The sequence below is a fragment of the Phoenix dactylifera genome, chromosome 1 (genome assembly GCF_051530095.1).
Source record: "Phoenix dactylifera cultivar Ajwa chromosome 1, Ajwa_hap1_PhDact_Kaust_v1.1, whole genome shotgun sequence".
Classification (NCBI taxonomy): domain Eukaryota; kingdom Viridiplantae; phylum Streptophyta; class Magnoliopsida; order Arecales; family Arecaceae; genus Phoenix; species Phoenix dactylifera.
In genome coordinates, this window is record NC_143190.1 from 20,179,348 (window position 1) to 20,197,827 (window position 18,480).

General features: G+C 37.3%; 1 protein-coding gene across 1 annotated transcript in view; it reads right to left on the reverse strand.

Moving 5' to 3' along the window:
• Window positions 1-18,480, reverse strand: part of LOC103720603 (histone deacetylase 15) — a 65,355-nt gene that overhangs the window by 15,525 nt on the left and 31,350 nt on the right. Inside the window, exons 12-17 of the mRNA XM_088717698.2 lie at window positions 15,824-15,892; window positions 10,766-10,874; window positions 10,107-10,186; window positions 1,874-1,956; window positions 1,731-1,776; window positions 387-555 (exon numbers count right to left, since the gene is read on the reverse strand). Of these exons, the coding sequence (XP_088573824.2) occupies window positions 387-555; window positions 1,731-1,776; window positions 1,874-1,956; window positions 10,107-10,186; window positions 10,766-10,874; window positions 15,824-15,892 (556 nt within the window). The remainder of the gene's footprint in view (window positions 1-386; window positions 556-1,730; window positions 1,777-1,873; window positions 1,957-10,106; window positions 10,187-10,765; window positions 10,875-15,823; window positions 15,893-18,480) is intronic.

Sequence of the window (18,480 nt, forward strand, 5' to 3'; positions counted from 1 at the left end):
AATCAAGTACCATATTACATGCAAAATTCCTTTTTAAGCATATAACCATGGACAAACACAGAGATGAAACATATGGTGTGAAGTCTCCTATAAGACAAAAAGTAGCTATTTTGCTCCTTTTGACTTTTTCAGAAGGAGAAACACAGACGATCAGAGAGAGAGAGAGAGAGAGAGAGAGAGAGAGAGAGAGAATCAGAGAGAGAGAGAGAGAGCGAGAGAGAGAGTAGGTTAAGAAAAAAAGGAAAAATCACTCTTTGATTCGCAAAGAAACACCAGTAGCAACCAGTTCTCGATTGTGTGCACGTGTCTAATCTAGTTTATCTACAGTGAGCATGCATGTGTGTGGTTATATAATAATTAACACAATAATGAACTTTGTCACTCACTATTGTTTGGAGAAACCAATCCCCATTGTGACTGCAGAGTTGTATAACTTTGTTTCAAACTCGGCCAATACTTCAGTTGAATTTTCAGGACTTGCAGAACAGTATACAGGCCTGCTTTTGATGGAACAACGTTACTCATATCATAACCAGGAACTTCACCGAGCAACACCTGTTAATTGAAAAAAAAAAGAAAAGATAAGTATGATGCAGGGAATAATATCATTTCTGCTTGAAATACTTGGCAAAAATTTAGCAGCAACAAAAGAAGGCATTTTTCACAACTTAAAACTGAGAAATTAGGCATACACGTGCATGCAAACACACAGATAGATAACCCACCCACCCTCCACCACCCACCCACCCACACACACACACACACACACAGATAAGGGGCATGTCCTCTTTCCACCAAAAAAAGAAACTATTCATTCATTGCCAGCTGTTTGATATAGTTTGATTAAATGTCCATATGGTTTACACAAACATGATATCATTGGTGCTTGCGATTGAATTGCAGCATCAAGATCTCAGAAAAAGCCTTGACAATCATTTTTTCCCTTGTTTGCATGTGGATGCATTTTTTTTTTTGTGTGTGTAAATTTAAGAACTAATTCACCTTAGGAAAGACGTAAATTAGGGAAAACTTGGAAAAAACTGAGATATTACGAGATTGTTGGTATCAAAATCTTCGCCAACATAGTAAAACAAGATAAACTAATGTTCAAGAAGAATGTTTTAAATATGAAATAATTAAAAATTAATGTAAAAATGTAAATGAATGAATAGGAAATCTTGGTCAATATACTGATATAATACCAACCAAGATTTCTGGATATATCTCTCTATGTAGGCCGAGGTTATATAAGAACCAAGGTAACAATTATATTGTAAAGGTGCCCAAAGCTGACAGAAACTAATATCTCAGCTTAGATGAAAACCTTGATTTCACAACAAAATCAAAAAGTAAAGGACCTAGTTATGCCACATGCAAATTGATAAAAAAATACTGACTTTGCAGATGGACAAATAGCTTAGAAGAGGAAATATGAGCTACAATGAGAAGTTATACTAAAGTGGTTTTCATCATTTTGTACCACTCACTGTCTTTTGAATTGCTTATATCCACTTTCCCAGCAATGCTAAATTTTCTCTCTTATCTCAACATCAGTCTTCACAAAACTAATTTAATTGTCAACACCACCAATAAAAGCTATATAAAAGTCAACTAAAGAATCTGTATGTGCTAATTTGTTCAAATCTAAAATAGATAAAATGAGCATGAGACCACTGCCTGCTATTTTATTGGCAATTGGTAAAGAAAAGTATGTTCAAGAAGATATTTACCTTAACCACTGCTGTAGCCGAAGATGATATTGATCGGAGATTGTAGCTGTGAAGGAGAACAAGTATACTTAGTTACTTACAGTTGATAAATCACAAAAATATAACTTTAAGTAACCAACCAATGAAGCGAGCTATGAACCCACCCTCCCTCGAGTATAACCAATAATTTGCCCTGGGAGAGACCAGTCAGCATCTGTGTCATCTGTGCATAAGCAGCAGGGGTCACCTGAGACCAAAAATACTTGGCATTGACTTGGATCCAACCATAACTATAATTGTCACGTTCTCCAGATTTTATTTGAAAGTTATGGAACATTTGCCAAGACATCAAAATCCATATAAATTAACATACTATTAACAATAGAATTATACCAAGGATTGTAAAAACTAACATGCTTTGTGCAATAAACAATCTATAAGTCATGTGGTGGTGTGAATTACCAAGCTTATGCATAAATTGGACATCAGTTTAGTGAGACGTGAAACTTTCCCAATTACTTTTTGGTAGTCATCAATCTCTCGATGATTATAAAGATCATAACTATAAGATGATTTAAGGATAGTAAGCTGAAGAGAGGCAGCTATTAAGTTGTAAAAGAGAACAACCACAAGCTGCAAAGCTAAAGCAAAAGACATACATGTAAAACATATGGCAAAAGTGTAGAAAAATATCCACAGAAAACAATCAGCTAATTTACTGGCCTGATCAACCTTCTAAGCGCATATTGTTGCAAAATGCAAGCAATTAGACCGTGCCAGAATTCTAACACCTCTAAAGAGTGTTTACTGCAATTGCTTGACACAAGGGTCAATACTTCAATTCTCCTCAAGCAATCTCTTTCCCTAATCATAAATTATGACAAACAAACACCATCAAGCCTCTAAAGAATCATTAAAAACAAAATATAGAAAACAAAAAAAGAAAAATAAAAATGGGCATCCCTATAAATTATTGAGATGCCAACCTCTCCCAGGTGTCAGTATGGTGGTCAATACCAGATCCGAATATGGGATTTAGAACTTTGAAATACATAGTCAACTTAAAACAATTGGAGGCCTCGAATGCTAATTGCTAATGTGCATGACACATGCTTTTACTCAGCGATATACAGAAGGGTACTTACATCGGTCAACCCATAACAAGGCATCAGAATCATACCAAAACATAATTTCGCTTGCCTTGCGACATTAAAATTCCCTTGATTTGCAAAAAGAGAGAAGCATCAAAAATATTTCTACATCGAGCCAGTGTTCAGATCTAGGAGCAATGTTCCAAATTGTAGTCCACCATACCATAAATCTTACAGTTTAACTTCTGTGCTGATCCTTTCTCTAATTGTACTAGTGACCGCTGAAAAATAGACAACATTCAATTCCTTCAAGTTTTAAAACCAACAGATAGATTTAGGCTTGCAAACCTGATCTAAGTTAAGAAAGTTAAGAAAGTATCCACCTAAAGTTAAAGTTTTCCTGTCAACTTCAAATATTGTCGGCCGACCCCACTGAAATTGCAAAGCTGTGAGATATAATCTTGAAAGAATGACTTTCCATCGTCCACAGTTCCTCCCATAACAAAACTTTTCCTTCCAGAGGACAGACCTCTAATCAAATTTCTCAATAGCCAAAACGAGCCCTCGCTATCTCTAGTATAGAAAAATGGAAACATCACAAGATTAGAAGGAGAAATATGATTAGATTAACAGCCCAACTTGATAACCTCACTTTGTAGTCTGCATAGAAAGATGATTCAAGGAAGAATCTTTAAGACCAAAATAAGGACCCACTGGAACCATGACTTGGAGCTTACGGGGGTCGGGTCAAACCCAAACCCACAAATCCAAAAAATCCATGCAACATGCTGAGCTAGGTAGTCCAACTACTCGACCAAGCTGGGTCAACCTAGATTTGGCCCATTATAGTCAACCACTTTAGGGGGGTGGAAGAAACATAAAACACAAACAATTATCATTTTATTACTTTACTCTTTAAAATCAAGGTTTGATCACTTCGCCATTGCAAAGTTCCCAAGTTCCTTTATCACCATTGCCATCCCAAGTAATAGGTATGTTTGGTAGGGCATATTAATGCATATCCTCTATATTTTTTTCTTCTGTAAACAATAATCTGTAAGATTTTATTCTGTTTTTTGGTTTGGATGTTACATACGTCATGGAATTATTAATTTTTTCCATATTTTCCACTTTTATATTTCTAACTTTGTATTATTTATGTGTATTTGTTTAATTTATAAATAATGTCACAGAACAATGTGTTGACTCACAGTTGATTGTGGTTGAACTGTTGGCTCATGAAACCGACTCCAAAAAGGTTCTATGTCAGTGTTGGGTTCACCATAATCAACCGAGTAAGAACCTTCAAAGTAATTAAAGAAATATGACTGTGGCACCCACATGCCACTGCCCAATATAAGAGTAGCATCTTGCCTACAGTACCAATATCTAACCACATCACCATCTCTCAGAAGTCAGAACTTCCGCCAACCAGAAGAATCCTACAAAGCTATCAAGGTAACAATCATTAACCTGGTAGAGAATCCTACTCAGAAATTCCACAAACCAGAAGAATACTGAGCAGATGTGATCTCCTTGTCATGTTATTTGGATATTTCGGTTTCTTTTTGGTTTGATTCTTTCTTCAAAGTGGTGAAATTTAGGTCCCTGCAAAGGGCATAGCAAGGAACACCAAACCGATTCGAACCAGATGGTTTAGCCCATGGTCTGCCGTACTGGCCGGTACGTACCGGTCCGGCCTGGGACCGGTACCGGATCAGTGTAGAATCCGGTACCGGTAGTTTATTGTTGAAGAACCGGTGCGGACCGGTTCGCCACCGGTACGGACCGGTACGGGACCGGTTTCGTACCGGTCGCCGCCACCGGTACGCCGACCGGTACCGGTACGCCGACCGGTACCGGTACGGCGGATCTTGGTTTAGCCCGTACCAAACCAAACTAATGCTGACCTAGAATGGTTCAGCCGTGCATGTCGGTTCGAGTCATAAAATTCCTCGCCTCCCCCCCCCCCAACCTAAGTTCGAACTAGAGCTTCGAGAGCCTTCAAGGGCTCTCGCCCACTCTCTCCACCCTCTCCGCCTCACGAGCATTCTCTCCACCAGATGCTTGGAGCCTTTGCTCTCTCTCTTTCTCCTTGCCCAATAGTTGCAAGGTAAGCCTCCCCCCTCCTTCCCTCCCCTCTGCCTCTCTTGATACTTTTTGCTGGATATGAACAGCGCAAAGCTACTTGGAGCCCTTGCGAAGACCTCACTTCCCCGCTCTCTCTCCTTTCCCCACCTGTTCCAGCCATTGCCCCCTCACGAAGATATCGTTAGACACTTAGGCCTCCATTTATCTCTCTCTCTCTCTCATGTGAGTCTGGAGGCCTCGACCTCTCTCTACTCTCTCTCCCTCTCTTTTCTCCCCCCTCTCCCTCTCCTTCCTGTCACTCTCTTCCTCTTGTTCTCCCTCTCCCCCCTCACTATTTCGGCATGCTTCAGCATGGTACGGTATGGACCCATCCTATAAAAAACTGGTCACCAACTAGAACAAGACCCGATACCATCCTAGCAGACCTTGCTGCGTACTTTTCACCGACATGCCCATGCCTCCCATACTGCAATCTTTTCAGTTGCTGAAAAACCACAACCAACCTATCATAGTATTAGATGATCCATCTTCCCCTCCCTTCATTTCTTTCTCTTCTCCAGAGGAACAACAACTCCACCAAGGAAAAAGACGAGGAAGAGAGGGAAAGAAAGAGAATAAGGAATATGAGCTGGGGCATTTACCATTTTGTCCTATTTGCACCCGAAATCTTCTCCTCACAATCTCTCCTTCATGTACCTTCTCTTCTCCTCTATCTTGGACTATCTTCACCATCCCCTCCCAACTTATTCTGCTAGGGCACTATAACTTTTTTTTTAATTCCAGGCTGCAGCCTATCACTTCTCTTTTGAGAGTAAGTTTTCAAGTTACATAGCTGATGCGATCTTTTTAATTTCTTGTACCATTTTATTAATGACAACTTGTTAATAAGATGGGAGAAGCACTATATACCTTTTTGAGATATATTTTTGTCACTACAGTTCTTTTTTTAAATATTGTGGCTGCCACTTTCTTGTTTTCTCCTTTTACTTTATTATCCCTAAATAGTTGTCTATATTTACTTGTCAGCTGTTTTGGAATTATAAGAACAATATTACTTCTGCCGTGTATGGTATGCAATTGAGTCTATTTCTATGTCCTGTTATTTTAGTTATATGTAAATACATATAAATGTGCTCCAGTGTCTGAATTTTTTGAAATTCTCATGTCGAATACTTTAGGACACCTAGACACTTGACACCCATGTCCTGTGTTTAGGTAATGCCAAGTATGCCTCTCCAAACCTAGTGTTTTTTTTTTCATTAACTTATAAAAATAGCCTTAGATTGAGTGATTACAACAATTTATACTGCTATCAATCTATTGCAAATACACGACTCAAGGTTTTCACCTCGACTAAGCTTCTCAGTTTGTATTTGTAGTTGGCACACCACCCCCACCACCACCTCCAGGTATGAGAGAGAGAGAAAACCCTATCCTTTTTTTATCTTGGTTGAACTTAAACCATTGATACTATATCATGTATCAGCCAATATTCTCCGATCAAATTTTTAGATCCTCAAGTTGATATTTCAATTAATAAATCATAATGTTAGTATATTAAAAAAAATTTTAATCCTAGATCTACCATATCGATAGAGATTTCGATATCTTGGATCTAAAATACCAGTTGAGATTTTAAATAATTTGACACCTCCAAATCTTCCCACCTTCCATCTTGGCTGCCTGAGATAACCAAGATCTTGATTCATCTGTCTCAATCACCAACCTAGATGACTGATAACTCATTTCCTAGAACCCTTGGCAGGTCTCTAGGAGATAGAATTTCACTGTGGAATGAGGAGAGATGCCTTGGTTTATTGCTAGGCACGAGATGTGTCCCATGGGGCAAGAGAGCTTCCAACTCTACTATTTGCAATTACATTTCCGTAAGAGAATTGGAATCTAAAAAAGAGCTGGGTCCCATGGGAATCAATGGTAAGAATCTATGTTTCTTTCATATTTCAGTTCGAAACATTGGGCTGTAATCCAATTATTTTGATAAAGAAGTCTTGAATGGCGACTATACGGAAATCAAATTGATTCTAGTTCAACAAAGGAGTGTAAGTAAAGTTTTTGGAGCTAATAATGGGGTTTCTTTAGAGTTTCCACCTATAAGAGTCCCCCAAAAAAGCAAGCTAGACCATGGAATGCTGCACTGCCCCAAACTGCCCAATTTAGGGCGTATCAATCCATCTCGGGGGCGGACTGGCATGGTTCCACCCTTTGGTGCGAGAAATTTGAAGAAACAAGAGGGAGAGAGAGGAAAAGAGAGAGAGAGGGAGGGAGAGGTAGAGGAAGGGAGGGAGAGAGAGGGAGACGGAGAGGGAGGGGGAGAGAGAGCCCTCTCCCCACTGGCCACACAAAAACAGGGGCACCGCCCCTATTCTTTTAATTTTTTTTTAAAGAGAAGCCGGCACTCAGTGCCCCTATTTTGAAAAATAAATCAAAAAAGGGACGGAGACCCTATTTCGAAAGCCCCTATTTTTGTGCGGCCGAAGGAGGGGGCTCGAAAACCCTCTCTCACCCTCTTCCTCTCTCCTCCCTCTCCCTCTCCCTTCCCCTCCCCCTCTCTCTCTCTTTTCAACAAAACAAGGGCTCTGCCTCTGTTTTCGTGCGGCCAAAGTAGAGGGGGCTCAAAAGCCCTCCTTCCCTCTCCCTCTCGCCCTCCTTCCCTCTCTTTTCTTCTCCCTCTCCCCCTCCCCCGCCGGCTCTAGCTATGTCGGTACATGCTCGGAATGAAACAGCACAGTACCATACTGTGTCATATTGCCAGGCAACATGTATGAGTCCCTATATTGGCACAACATACCTCAGGCTTGGCCGTAGGTTTTGTAGTTACCTAGCCCAAAGACATTCCACAACTAAATCCCTTTTAAGAAATAAAAGATTAACAACCCATTTCTGATTATTTCCCTTACATTTTTTCTATTCCCCCCAACCAGAACATCTCAGTTCTAAATTTGGAGCACTCATAATCCTCATCCTCGTTTCTAAACTACAATCATAATCACCACTTAGTTGCCCAAAAAAAAATAAAACTACTTTCTGAAATTTCCCTAACTTTCTGCAAGATCAAGAATTACCTACCTTCCAAATGCTTTAGACTGTCTCTGAGATTGCAAACATTCCAGAAACCTACATTGCCATTGTCAGCAAGGAATAAACATGCACATAGACAAATTTGGCTTACATTTTATCACAAAAGCCCCCATCAACAATTCCACAAAACTAAAGGCCAAGAATTCAACCACTGAATATAAGCTATAGGAGAAAAGATCCATGCAAAATGTTGCTCATAAAAGGGGACTAACAACTAGGCGAACAAAGTACCCATTTATCTGATGATGACCTTAATATCATATATGTAGTTGTAGACATGATAGGTAATTAATGTCGGAAAGAGTCAATCGTGAAGGTTTCATTTTTCTTAAGCAAAAGGCCTCAAATGCAGGGCCTTTAACAGAATTAGGATCCCCAAATAAATCAATTATTAACCAGACAAGCTGTTCCAAGGACCTGATAATGCCTTAAGTTTCTCTCTTTCTCTCTCTCTGTATACACACACACATACACTTCCACTAAAATTATATTAGAAAAAAAAAACAGCTTATAGAATTCTTGAGTTGAACATCATGACTGCAAAGCATATTGCAATCATAACAGAAATTCATCTCTATTTAAATTGTGAGAGATAACAATACATCCTCCAGTCATCTTCTCTAATGCCTAAAGGCTGCTAAACAAGCACCTCGTATGGTTCTCTGTCCCTTGGAATTCTTTATAGGATCCCATGATTTGACACTTGCAGATAACCAAAATAAGACCATAAGAGTATATTATTGGCATCTAAAGCTGACTTCAAGTAATTTTATTAGTTAACACTGTGTAAGGAACCACATTTTATGAAAGCCATATGCTAAGTTTGGTCAAATAATCTTCAATTAATAAAGAATAAAATTATCAGAAACTGAAGTACAAAGGTCGCCGTTTACAGACTGGGCAATTTCCAATAAGTGGCAAAATCATCATATCAATCAGTTTTCAATCTTATTATGTCATAATAAGCCTTGGCTTCAGACAAATGACATATTATAATAATAAACCAAGAAGAGATGAGGCAACAAGACAACACCAACTTCAATGATTATGGCAGTAAAAAATATTTTAAATTAATTTTAAAATTTTGTTGTGAGGATTCGAACCTTGGTCTCTTAGGTGAGCTTTTGCCTTAAAAAAAGAAAAGAAAAGAAAAAAACAGCTTCCAAACATGATGTCTCAATTAGAGCTTTTACCCAAAAGCTCCAAATTGGAGCTTTTTCTTGGTAGGCTTTCATAACTTTTGGAGGAAGTAGAAAGCTTTATCAAAATTTTTACCTAAAAAGCCCAAAATCACCCAAAATAGCTTTTGGCTCCCTAGAAAAAGCAATACCAAACAAGGCCTTAACAATACAAGGCAATCTGAATTTGAATACCTTCTTTTCATCCTCAACAAAGGAAAAAAATAACTGACGTTTGCATGACAAGCAGCAGTTCAAAAATTTAACAATTACATAGGTTAATTAAAAATATAGCAGCAATTTAAACATTTTCTTTCTATAAATGTATATGAATGACCAACAATGTGCAATATTTGTATTTAAATATATATTCTCCTCTATTGGATAATTTTTGGATAATTTTTAGAGTAAATTACAAAAACCCTTGAGATCAAAGGTAAATTATACTTACACCCAATAGTTTGAAAAACCTATGCTTATCCCCTTAAGGTTTATTTTTATCCAACATTTTAACCCATATTTTAATAGAACGTTAGTCAAACTATCAATCTTAAATGGAACACAAATGCCATGCCAGAAAAAATTTTAAAAATGACCAAAAATAACTTTAAGTGACATAACAACCATCCAAGGACATAAGAAAATATGTGCATCCTCCTCCCCACCCAAGGGTGATTTCACGTTTTCACATAAGATAAATGGTTTCACTAACACTGTTAATTTAACTGGGTGTAAGTGTAGGTTTTACAAACTATTGGATATAAGTGTAATAAAGGGGTTTCGTAATTTACTCTAATTTTTATTATCCACACAAGTATAATTGCAAAAAAAATGGAATATTTTACAAGTTAAACAAAGAAAAAAGGGATAAAGGAAGAACTTAATTTATATTTCTGCACATATTATTGTTTAACCAACAAAGAGGTTAAAGTCCTTACATCACAACAACCAAGGGGATCACCCCTTGCTGCATCAAATCCTGCTGATATAATGGTGATGTCGGGAGCAAATTCGAAAGCTGCATTGAACATCAGCACTTCATTAGATGGCTAAGATGTTATACAAAGAAGAAGCAATAAATGAGGCTGCAGGACATGAAAATACATTGCACAGAAATATTCAAAAATAATTACAGACATACACGCTACTAAATTCAGAGATAAGAAAACAAAGTTCAATCAATATGAAAACAACAATGCAGCACAAGCAATATGCGTACAATCTTGTGCAAATGCCCCTGGAAAACTAATGCTCCTTTTTTATCAGGAAAAATAGTATTCCTTGACTTAAAATGCAGCTCAAATTTTTTTTGCAGGAATAATCATTTTATTGAAAATGTTTAGCTTGTTTTCCCCATGTCTTACCAAATGTAAACAGAAGATGCATGATGGGCATATATAATTCATATCAGCATTTTTTCTGGATGAAATATCTTGGTTCCCAAGACATAAAACCAGCTGCTAATAGGTGGTCTTAATTATAACTCTAGGAATCATGTTTGTTATGATCCTTTTTAACGGTATTAAGTATTTACTATTAACTATTGCATGATTTAAACCACTCCAGTTATCATGAATACAGAAATAAGGATAATGACCTATAGGAAGCACAACATGCTGAAAGGCAAAAATATAATCATCATCCCCAACACCCCCACAGCTCCAAGGAATATTCACGGAGTATCCTTTCGCATCCATGGTTCCAACCTGTGATTTGTAGAATGAACTATTATCAGTTGATGTCACAGCATCAAAGATATATAAACTAGCAAAAGTTGAAAAGGGCTGAATGATAGCACAAGATGAGCATTAGTAATGAAAAAAGAAATCCTAAGCATACATTCTTTTGCCTATAAATGGATCTGCAAGTCCAATAACTGACCACAAAAAAATATCACAGGCAGGTTTTTTAAGACTAAAGCATAATGATCTTGAGGGAGACCACATTTATGAGAAGTGTCATTGAAAGATTGCATTTTTTTTTCAGTAGGCATAGGATGGTGAGCTAATTAGCCAACCACAATTGATCCATACATCCATAATAATTGTTAAATTTGGAAGCACCGAATGTGGGGAGATTGGATATGACACGATATGGATGTGCTGATGCAATAAATCTTGAAAACAGGAAATGATACATCTAGGATACGACAAAAATAAATATTTTTTCTGTGATATGCTTAAAAAACATCAATAAATAATTAACAGCAGAACATTAGGTAAATAATTAACAACATAATAAGAACAAATTCAGCAAACATTTACAAATTGCTAGACATAAATGTAGCATCTAACATTCTGCTGTACTGTAACTTCATATGCAGTGGCTAGCAAGCCAGCAACATAATGAAAAGAAGATACAGCAATAATAAGAAAACATGCAGCAAAATACATAAATTTAAAGCCAGGTGCAAAAAAAAATTGAACAATAGAAGAACAAAACTAACAAATACAAAACAAAGAACCAAAGAAAAATAAATCACCAAGCCAACAACATGAAATTGTGTTATTCAAAAATTAAACACGAAGCATGAGAAAAAATGAATGCAACATTCTCCCTCCTCTCTCAATCACCAAGTATCCATTCTCTCACTTCCCTCTTCCCTCTTAAGTGGGATTTAAGATAGAAACATATGACGGGAGAGAATGGATGGCAGACTCCTACTTAGTTTAGGTTATTGGACCCAGACAGAAATTCTTATTGACACAAGGAAATCTGGGTTGAAAACCAACTTGACCCAAGCCAAATAATGCACCACTAACTGAAAGTATCCTTGAAGTATCCCAAGAGTATCTTGGAAGCATCTGGATGTATCCTAGAAGTATCAAGCCCCAATTTAAACATAAAAAATCTGGATAGTTATTTGCCATACTGGACATGTTATAGCTGTATCAGACCTATGTCCCTATCTCATATGTATTGAATTCTGCACGGCACCTGTCTTGAAGAATCCGTGCTGATGGAAACTCATTCATCCACACTATCTTCCTGATTCACAGCCCAATCTCCATGAGACCTTGAGATAATGCCTAGATAACAAGTAGACGAGGACATTATGTGAGGGCCCGATCCATTGACCGGCACTTGTTTTGGGTCTGCGGGCTGGCCCGAAGAGGCCAGGCCCAAGGCCACCATGCCCTATGACACAATGAAGGCTGAGAAGAAGACTCCAATAGGCTCTAGGTCCAAATACTTGGTATGGGAACTGAATAGGATGGTACCAACACTGTAATAAGATGGTACCGGTACGGAAACTGATACCAAGACGGCATACCTTGGTATCGAGTTTACATATATAAGGCTCTAGGCCCAAATATAAAGTTTATATTACCAAATAGATTGGAAAAAATGATTTGCTTTCTTCCACCACTCTTCCCCTTCTTCCTCGCTCCCTCCCTCATATCCTTCGAAGTCCCATTGTTCCTCTTTTCCAAACTCTCAAGCCCCTCAAAATTGGATTTCTTTCAAGTTAGAACTAGTCGTGTAGCTTCACTTGCCTAGATCAATTAAAAACAAACTCTTTTTGATCTCGATAACTTTCTACTAAGTAGTGCAGAAGGGTGATCTTCATTTGGATCCAAACAACCATTATAGAAGAATTTGACATCCTAGAGCTCATAAGCTCATGCCATCAGCAACCAATTAAGGTCTACAATTGTTTTGGGTCAAAAGTTGAACTCATTGAAAACCTTTATGGGAGTGCAATATAGGTTGCCTTGTCTCATTTGCAAGATACACATAGGACTTCGATACCATAAAGGTGGGGATAACGCTAGTGGGTGGAAAATTGGGGGCAAAATAACTTTCAACAACTTATCAAAGGTTTCCTATGAAGAGATGGAGAAGGTACAAGGTTTATTTTGTGTTGCAATTTTAACTGAGTTTGTTACTGGAATTTATTTTTGGCAATTGTTGATAATATTTAGCCAATGGATAAAATTTCAGTCTGCATGTACCATATGGAATGATACAAACCATGGCTGCACCTTATTGGCATGTGGCATTAGCATGACACTAGTCGCTTGAACCAAGTAGTAGAATGGCTTGGTACATACCTGGTACCATCTCGGCATGCCACCAACAAGTGATTTCTCATTCCATGATTTTAGCAACATCTGAGAGGTTAACAGTTAGTACTATGGCTACTTACTCATGTTGTGCCATGCATGTGATTCAAGGATGGCATGATAGGTTTATAGTCTAAGATGTTTACTATAAAGATGAGGGATTGGTTTTATCTCATGTTTTTGGGGGATTGGTTGCGCAAGGATGGATGACTTTATATGTAGGAATTGAATGTAAGTTGGTCTATGCTCGAGTGGTGCAATTTAGTATGCATCTTTGAGGATAGGATGCATTCTTCAGTTTCAGTTCCTTCGTACTAATATGATGTCTCTGAGATGGAGAAGGGAGATTTGCTTATGGCCCTTTGCTAGCATTGAGGGCCTTTTATTAGTGGTAAATAGCTCGAAGGAAAAAAGTTTATCTAGGGACTTGTCTCTAAGCGTATCATCTTAGCGACCATCCAAAAGCAATATACTATCTTTGCTTAATTTTCTAGATATGATTTCCATGGATAAGCTGCAAGGGTCAAATTTTTGTACTGTTATCTTCAACCATCACACTGTAAGTGGTTGATCTCCTCCTATTTACTTACAGACTTGGTAACCATATAACATGCTTTCAGCTCTTCAAGAGTGCTTGTAATGATGTCATGCTTCTCCGAGATGATAGATATAATCAATTCTCCTCTTTTTTACATCAAGGTTCTCTGGTGTTGCACCTTCCAACAAATGTCTAAGCCATCTTGAAGAACAAAACAGTGGAAGCTCAGAGTAGAATTATGCTCACCACTAACCTGCCCTTCAAAGCTAGGATGAAAATGGAGACCATGTAGCATGTGTGAGGTATTACTGGATTTAGGTGTAAAACTTTACCAGTAAATTCGCTCCAAATACCTCACACATGTTTCATGATCAATGATGGAGATCTATGATGGTAATACTTTATGAGATTTTTACAGCAATGAGTTTTTTACTGTAAAAGCTTTCCCCAAACTCATTTGCTAGTAAGGTTGCTTTAGTTGTTCAACTACAAGTTGTTGATGTTGCATCCTAGTTGCATGATTCCCAAACAAAGTTTATTAGTCAACATCCATGGTTGCATGGTTGTATGTAAAGCAATAAAGTTCAAGCAGGATGGTTAACTTCCCTTTTTTTGTGCGTTTTTGATTATGAGGACTTCAAAGGAAAGAAACAAACAGGTTGTTTCCTAAAAGTACACCACTTACTTCTCTTCCTCTACCTTCTTGTTTTCCTTCTTTGGACATAGAAGCAGGTCTTCAACCACATATTTTGCTCTTGATTTTCTGTGCCCCCCTCTCCTTGTCTTTTAATTACGTTGATTGGGTGATTTCTCCTATATTAGCTAAGCATAGGTTCCCTTCCTAAACTAAAAGAAACCATGGAAATATTGAAAAACGAAAATTTTACAAAAAATAAATTTCAAAAACCACAATCCATTTTTATATAATAATATGTATGTGTAACCCAAAAAGTGATATGCTAAATCTATATATATTATACACGGTCAGTAAAGGTATGAGGATTTGTATTATGCTAGTAGCGTTAACATTCATCCATGTTGCGCCATACACATTATAATATCATACAACATTTCTAACATTTAGCAACAAACTAAATGGCCATCTATATTAGAAAAAGTAAAGAAACAACTAAATGGCTTATAAAAAAAAAAAAAAGTTGTCAAGTAGGCAATTTTGTTATTCAAACAGTCATGGATAGAACAAGTGACTGCAGGTCTAGAAATCATAACTTATTTGATAATTGCATGAATCACATTCTAAGATTCATAACATCCTGTTAAACATTGAGCGTGAATATTTTTGAGATGTTTGAGACATCTATACGGAATTTTAAGCTTAACATGTAAATGCAATCATAAACAGACTGGCTTGGTCAATTCAGCTCCAGATGCCAATGATCAAATGAGTCCAATCGTCCATATATATTTCATTATTTGGAAGACAAAAATTCCATTAAATGGTTACCATATATTAATCTACAGCAGACTTATAGAGCGATAAATTGACTAGTTGGGCCACCAATAGCTGTTTAAAATAAATCTTATGACGATTACAATTATGAATAAACTAGTCCAAAATAACAGCTAATTAACTGATTTTTTATCTATGCAATGAAACATATCACAAATCAGTTATATCAAACCCGTCATAACCTTTCCATGAATCCTTTGTTTCATCTCTATAATCTATTTTGTTGAAGATTACTAGACATTCAATTTATACTATTATGTACGAATTATTGGGCTTTGCCAATTGATTTCATCTGTAACTAGGCCTTAATGGCTGGGTTTCTGACCTATTTATACTGCATCAACAGCTTAACAGGGGTCAACAATCCATAACAGTATTTTAGTCATCAACCTCAAATGACGGTACATTTTAATAATTAAATAAGTGACATGTAGTGCCCCTCTCCTCCCATCTCCTTCTATTCCTCCTTTCCCTCTTAATCACCCACTGATTTTACTTTGAGCTACATTTTACTACTTTGGGTCTCAAGTGAACACCACTATCAAGTCAATAAAGTCAACAATTTTGAACAATAAGCACCTCATACGCTGCTCCAGTCCCAGGATAGAACCTTCCACCCTCATGTCGATGTAAAGATACATATAATACCTTCAAAAAAAAAGAAACAATACCGCATGCAATCAGCCTGTTGCAAAATTAACTAGATGAAACAGGTTATAATGTAAACAGCTAGTAAGGGCAAAACAGATTATACAAATGAACTTAGAAATTAGATAGGAATCTTTGCTTATAAAACGTTTCATTTATATCCACAAACAAGATCTTATAAAGTAAAAGATAGACTAATATTTGACAGAAAATGGAATATACAATAAAATAGAGTAGATGGGGAAAAGGTGGAGAAAAATAAATCAGATAGTAGATAGTTGGATGGACAAGGATGGTTGCATCCCGACATTTGGTATGGTCGGCATCTCAGGAAACCAATTTTTTTAATTTATTTTTATTTTTAGATTTTTTTCTCTTCATTCTTGTTGTTATTGGTTCCACCAGTCCGCCCAAGTACCATACTGACCGCCAACTAGACCAGCAAGGGTACCAGTACCAAGACTTTATCCTTGTTCCATATGGTAAATGGCGAAGGGCGGGAGGAGGGGTGGGGGGGCCAATGTATTTATGATAATGCATCTTCAACACGTAGTTACCCAAGGGTATCTACTTTATGAACTTATGCTGAACTACTTTAACATGAAGATAACAGCATTACATGCTGGACAAAAGCTTTTTCACTATGACAAACCAACAACAAATTAATAATGATCAAGGTTCGCCGTACCGGTACCAGTTGGCCAGTGGCACGGTTCGGTATGCCCCGTGTCAGGCCCGTACCAACACAGCAGAGAGGGCGAGGGAGAGAAAGAGGGAGAATAGAAGAGAGGACAAGAGAGAGAGCAGGGACGGCTCCCTCTCCCTTCATCCTCTCTCTCTTTTCCTCTTTTTCCTTCTCCCTCTCTCCCTCCAACTGGTTTTTTGTTTGAATGCTGGAACCGTCCCGGCCCGCGGCCTGCACGACTCAGTAGGCCTCGAACCAGGCAATTCGGGATGGTTCTGCATTTCTTGATAATGATATTATCCAAATAATGCTTTTAAATATTCGAGTATGCTATCTCATGTACAGGAAGTTGCTCATATTGTTAAGCAGTCATGAAAAAATTCAAAGAATGTATGCATGCGGAAAACTTTTCTACATATAATGGATCATATTAACAGAGAAAATCAATTACAGAAAGACCACAACAACAGCCAAAGATAGGCTTAGAGATCGTTGCAAGCAAAAATACATGCCGACATGTGATAGACATGTCACAAGGGCGTAAAATCCACTCCATCAACTCATTGTTCTTCCGGTAAACTTTTAAACCTTCATTCTCAAACTTACGCTTTGGGTATTTTTTGCTGCGCAAACTCCTAGTGCATGATCCACTTTCAGTTCAAGAGTGGAAATTATGATTTTATATTCTTCCATTTTCATAAACAATATCCAAATTTTGTAAAGTTTACTCATCACTACTCATTTAAACTCGCCTATATTTATTTTTTTTTTTGAGAATTTTCCATGATATATATGCCACCCCAACATTTCATGGCAAGTTAAGTTTGTGGTGAATCAAATAAAAAAGTATATGCCATTAGAACAAACGGTACGGATGTTACTTCAGTAAATGAAAAATCTCAGATTAACAAGTCCAAATGCCATATGATACATAGTGTGCACACATTCAAGTAGGTAGCATTTAGTGTTTAGCATCCATGGACAAAAACCTACTTTACAACCAAGTTCATGAATATTCTTAAGTGGACAAAAATGTTAAAACATAAGATTTAGATCTCCTAGGTAGAATGAGCTGATAAAATGTTTAATTGCAATTTTTCACTTTGATGCCATTTTGATGGGAATCAAACATAATTCAAGGAAAACTTGCTAAGGATCTACAGAATTTGGCAATTTTATGTTGGTGAATCGAGTAAAAGGATATCGAGAAGAAGAATTAATTGAGATGAAAGAGAAAAAGGATCATTGTGTTGAAGCAAAGTGATATACTTAAGAATATTTAGCAATTATTTTGACTCATATTTGACAAGCTGCAATGAAATATTAGTAGGACAGCCTCACTTAAGGATTAAGAAGCATCCATGACGCAGGAGATGGATTAAATCCCATGGTAAGACTCCAGTATCATGAAGCATTGCAATTTGAAGAAACATTTAGGAAGCATATATACTTCAAAGCAAGGTCTGCAATTTCGGTACCGAGTACCGTATCGGTACCTTATGGGTAGGGTACGGTACGGTTCGGTATGGTATACCTCTATACCAAAATAGCTCTCTAATAATTTTTCTCAATTTTTAACTTGATACGTCTCCATACAAATTGGTATGCCTCGGTACGGACCGGTATGCACCTCGGTACGCCTCAATACGGACCAATATACCTCGGGACGGGGCAGTACCGACTTGAAGGTAAGTTTCGTACTGGTTTCCTTCCGATACAATACGATACACCTCATACCGGGCGGTACAGGACCGTACGACAGACCATGCTTCAAAGTATGGACTTTGTTATTTTAACAACCTACCATGAATGCTTTTTTTTATATACATGAATATGTATTTGGGTGTATTTATGCACATATATATATAAAGTACATAATAAATATGTATATGGGTGTATTTAT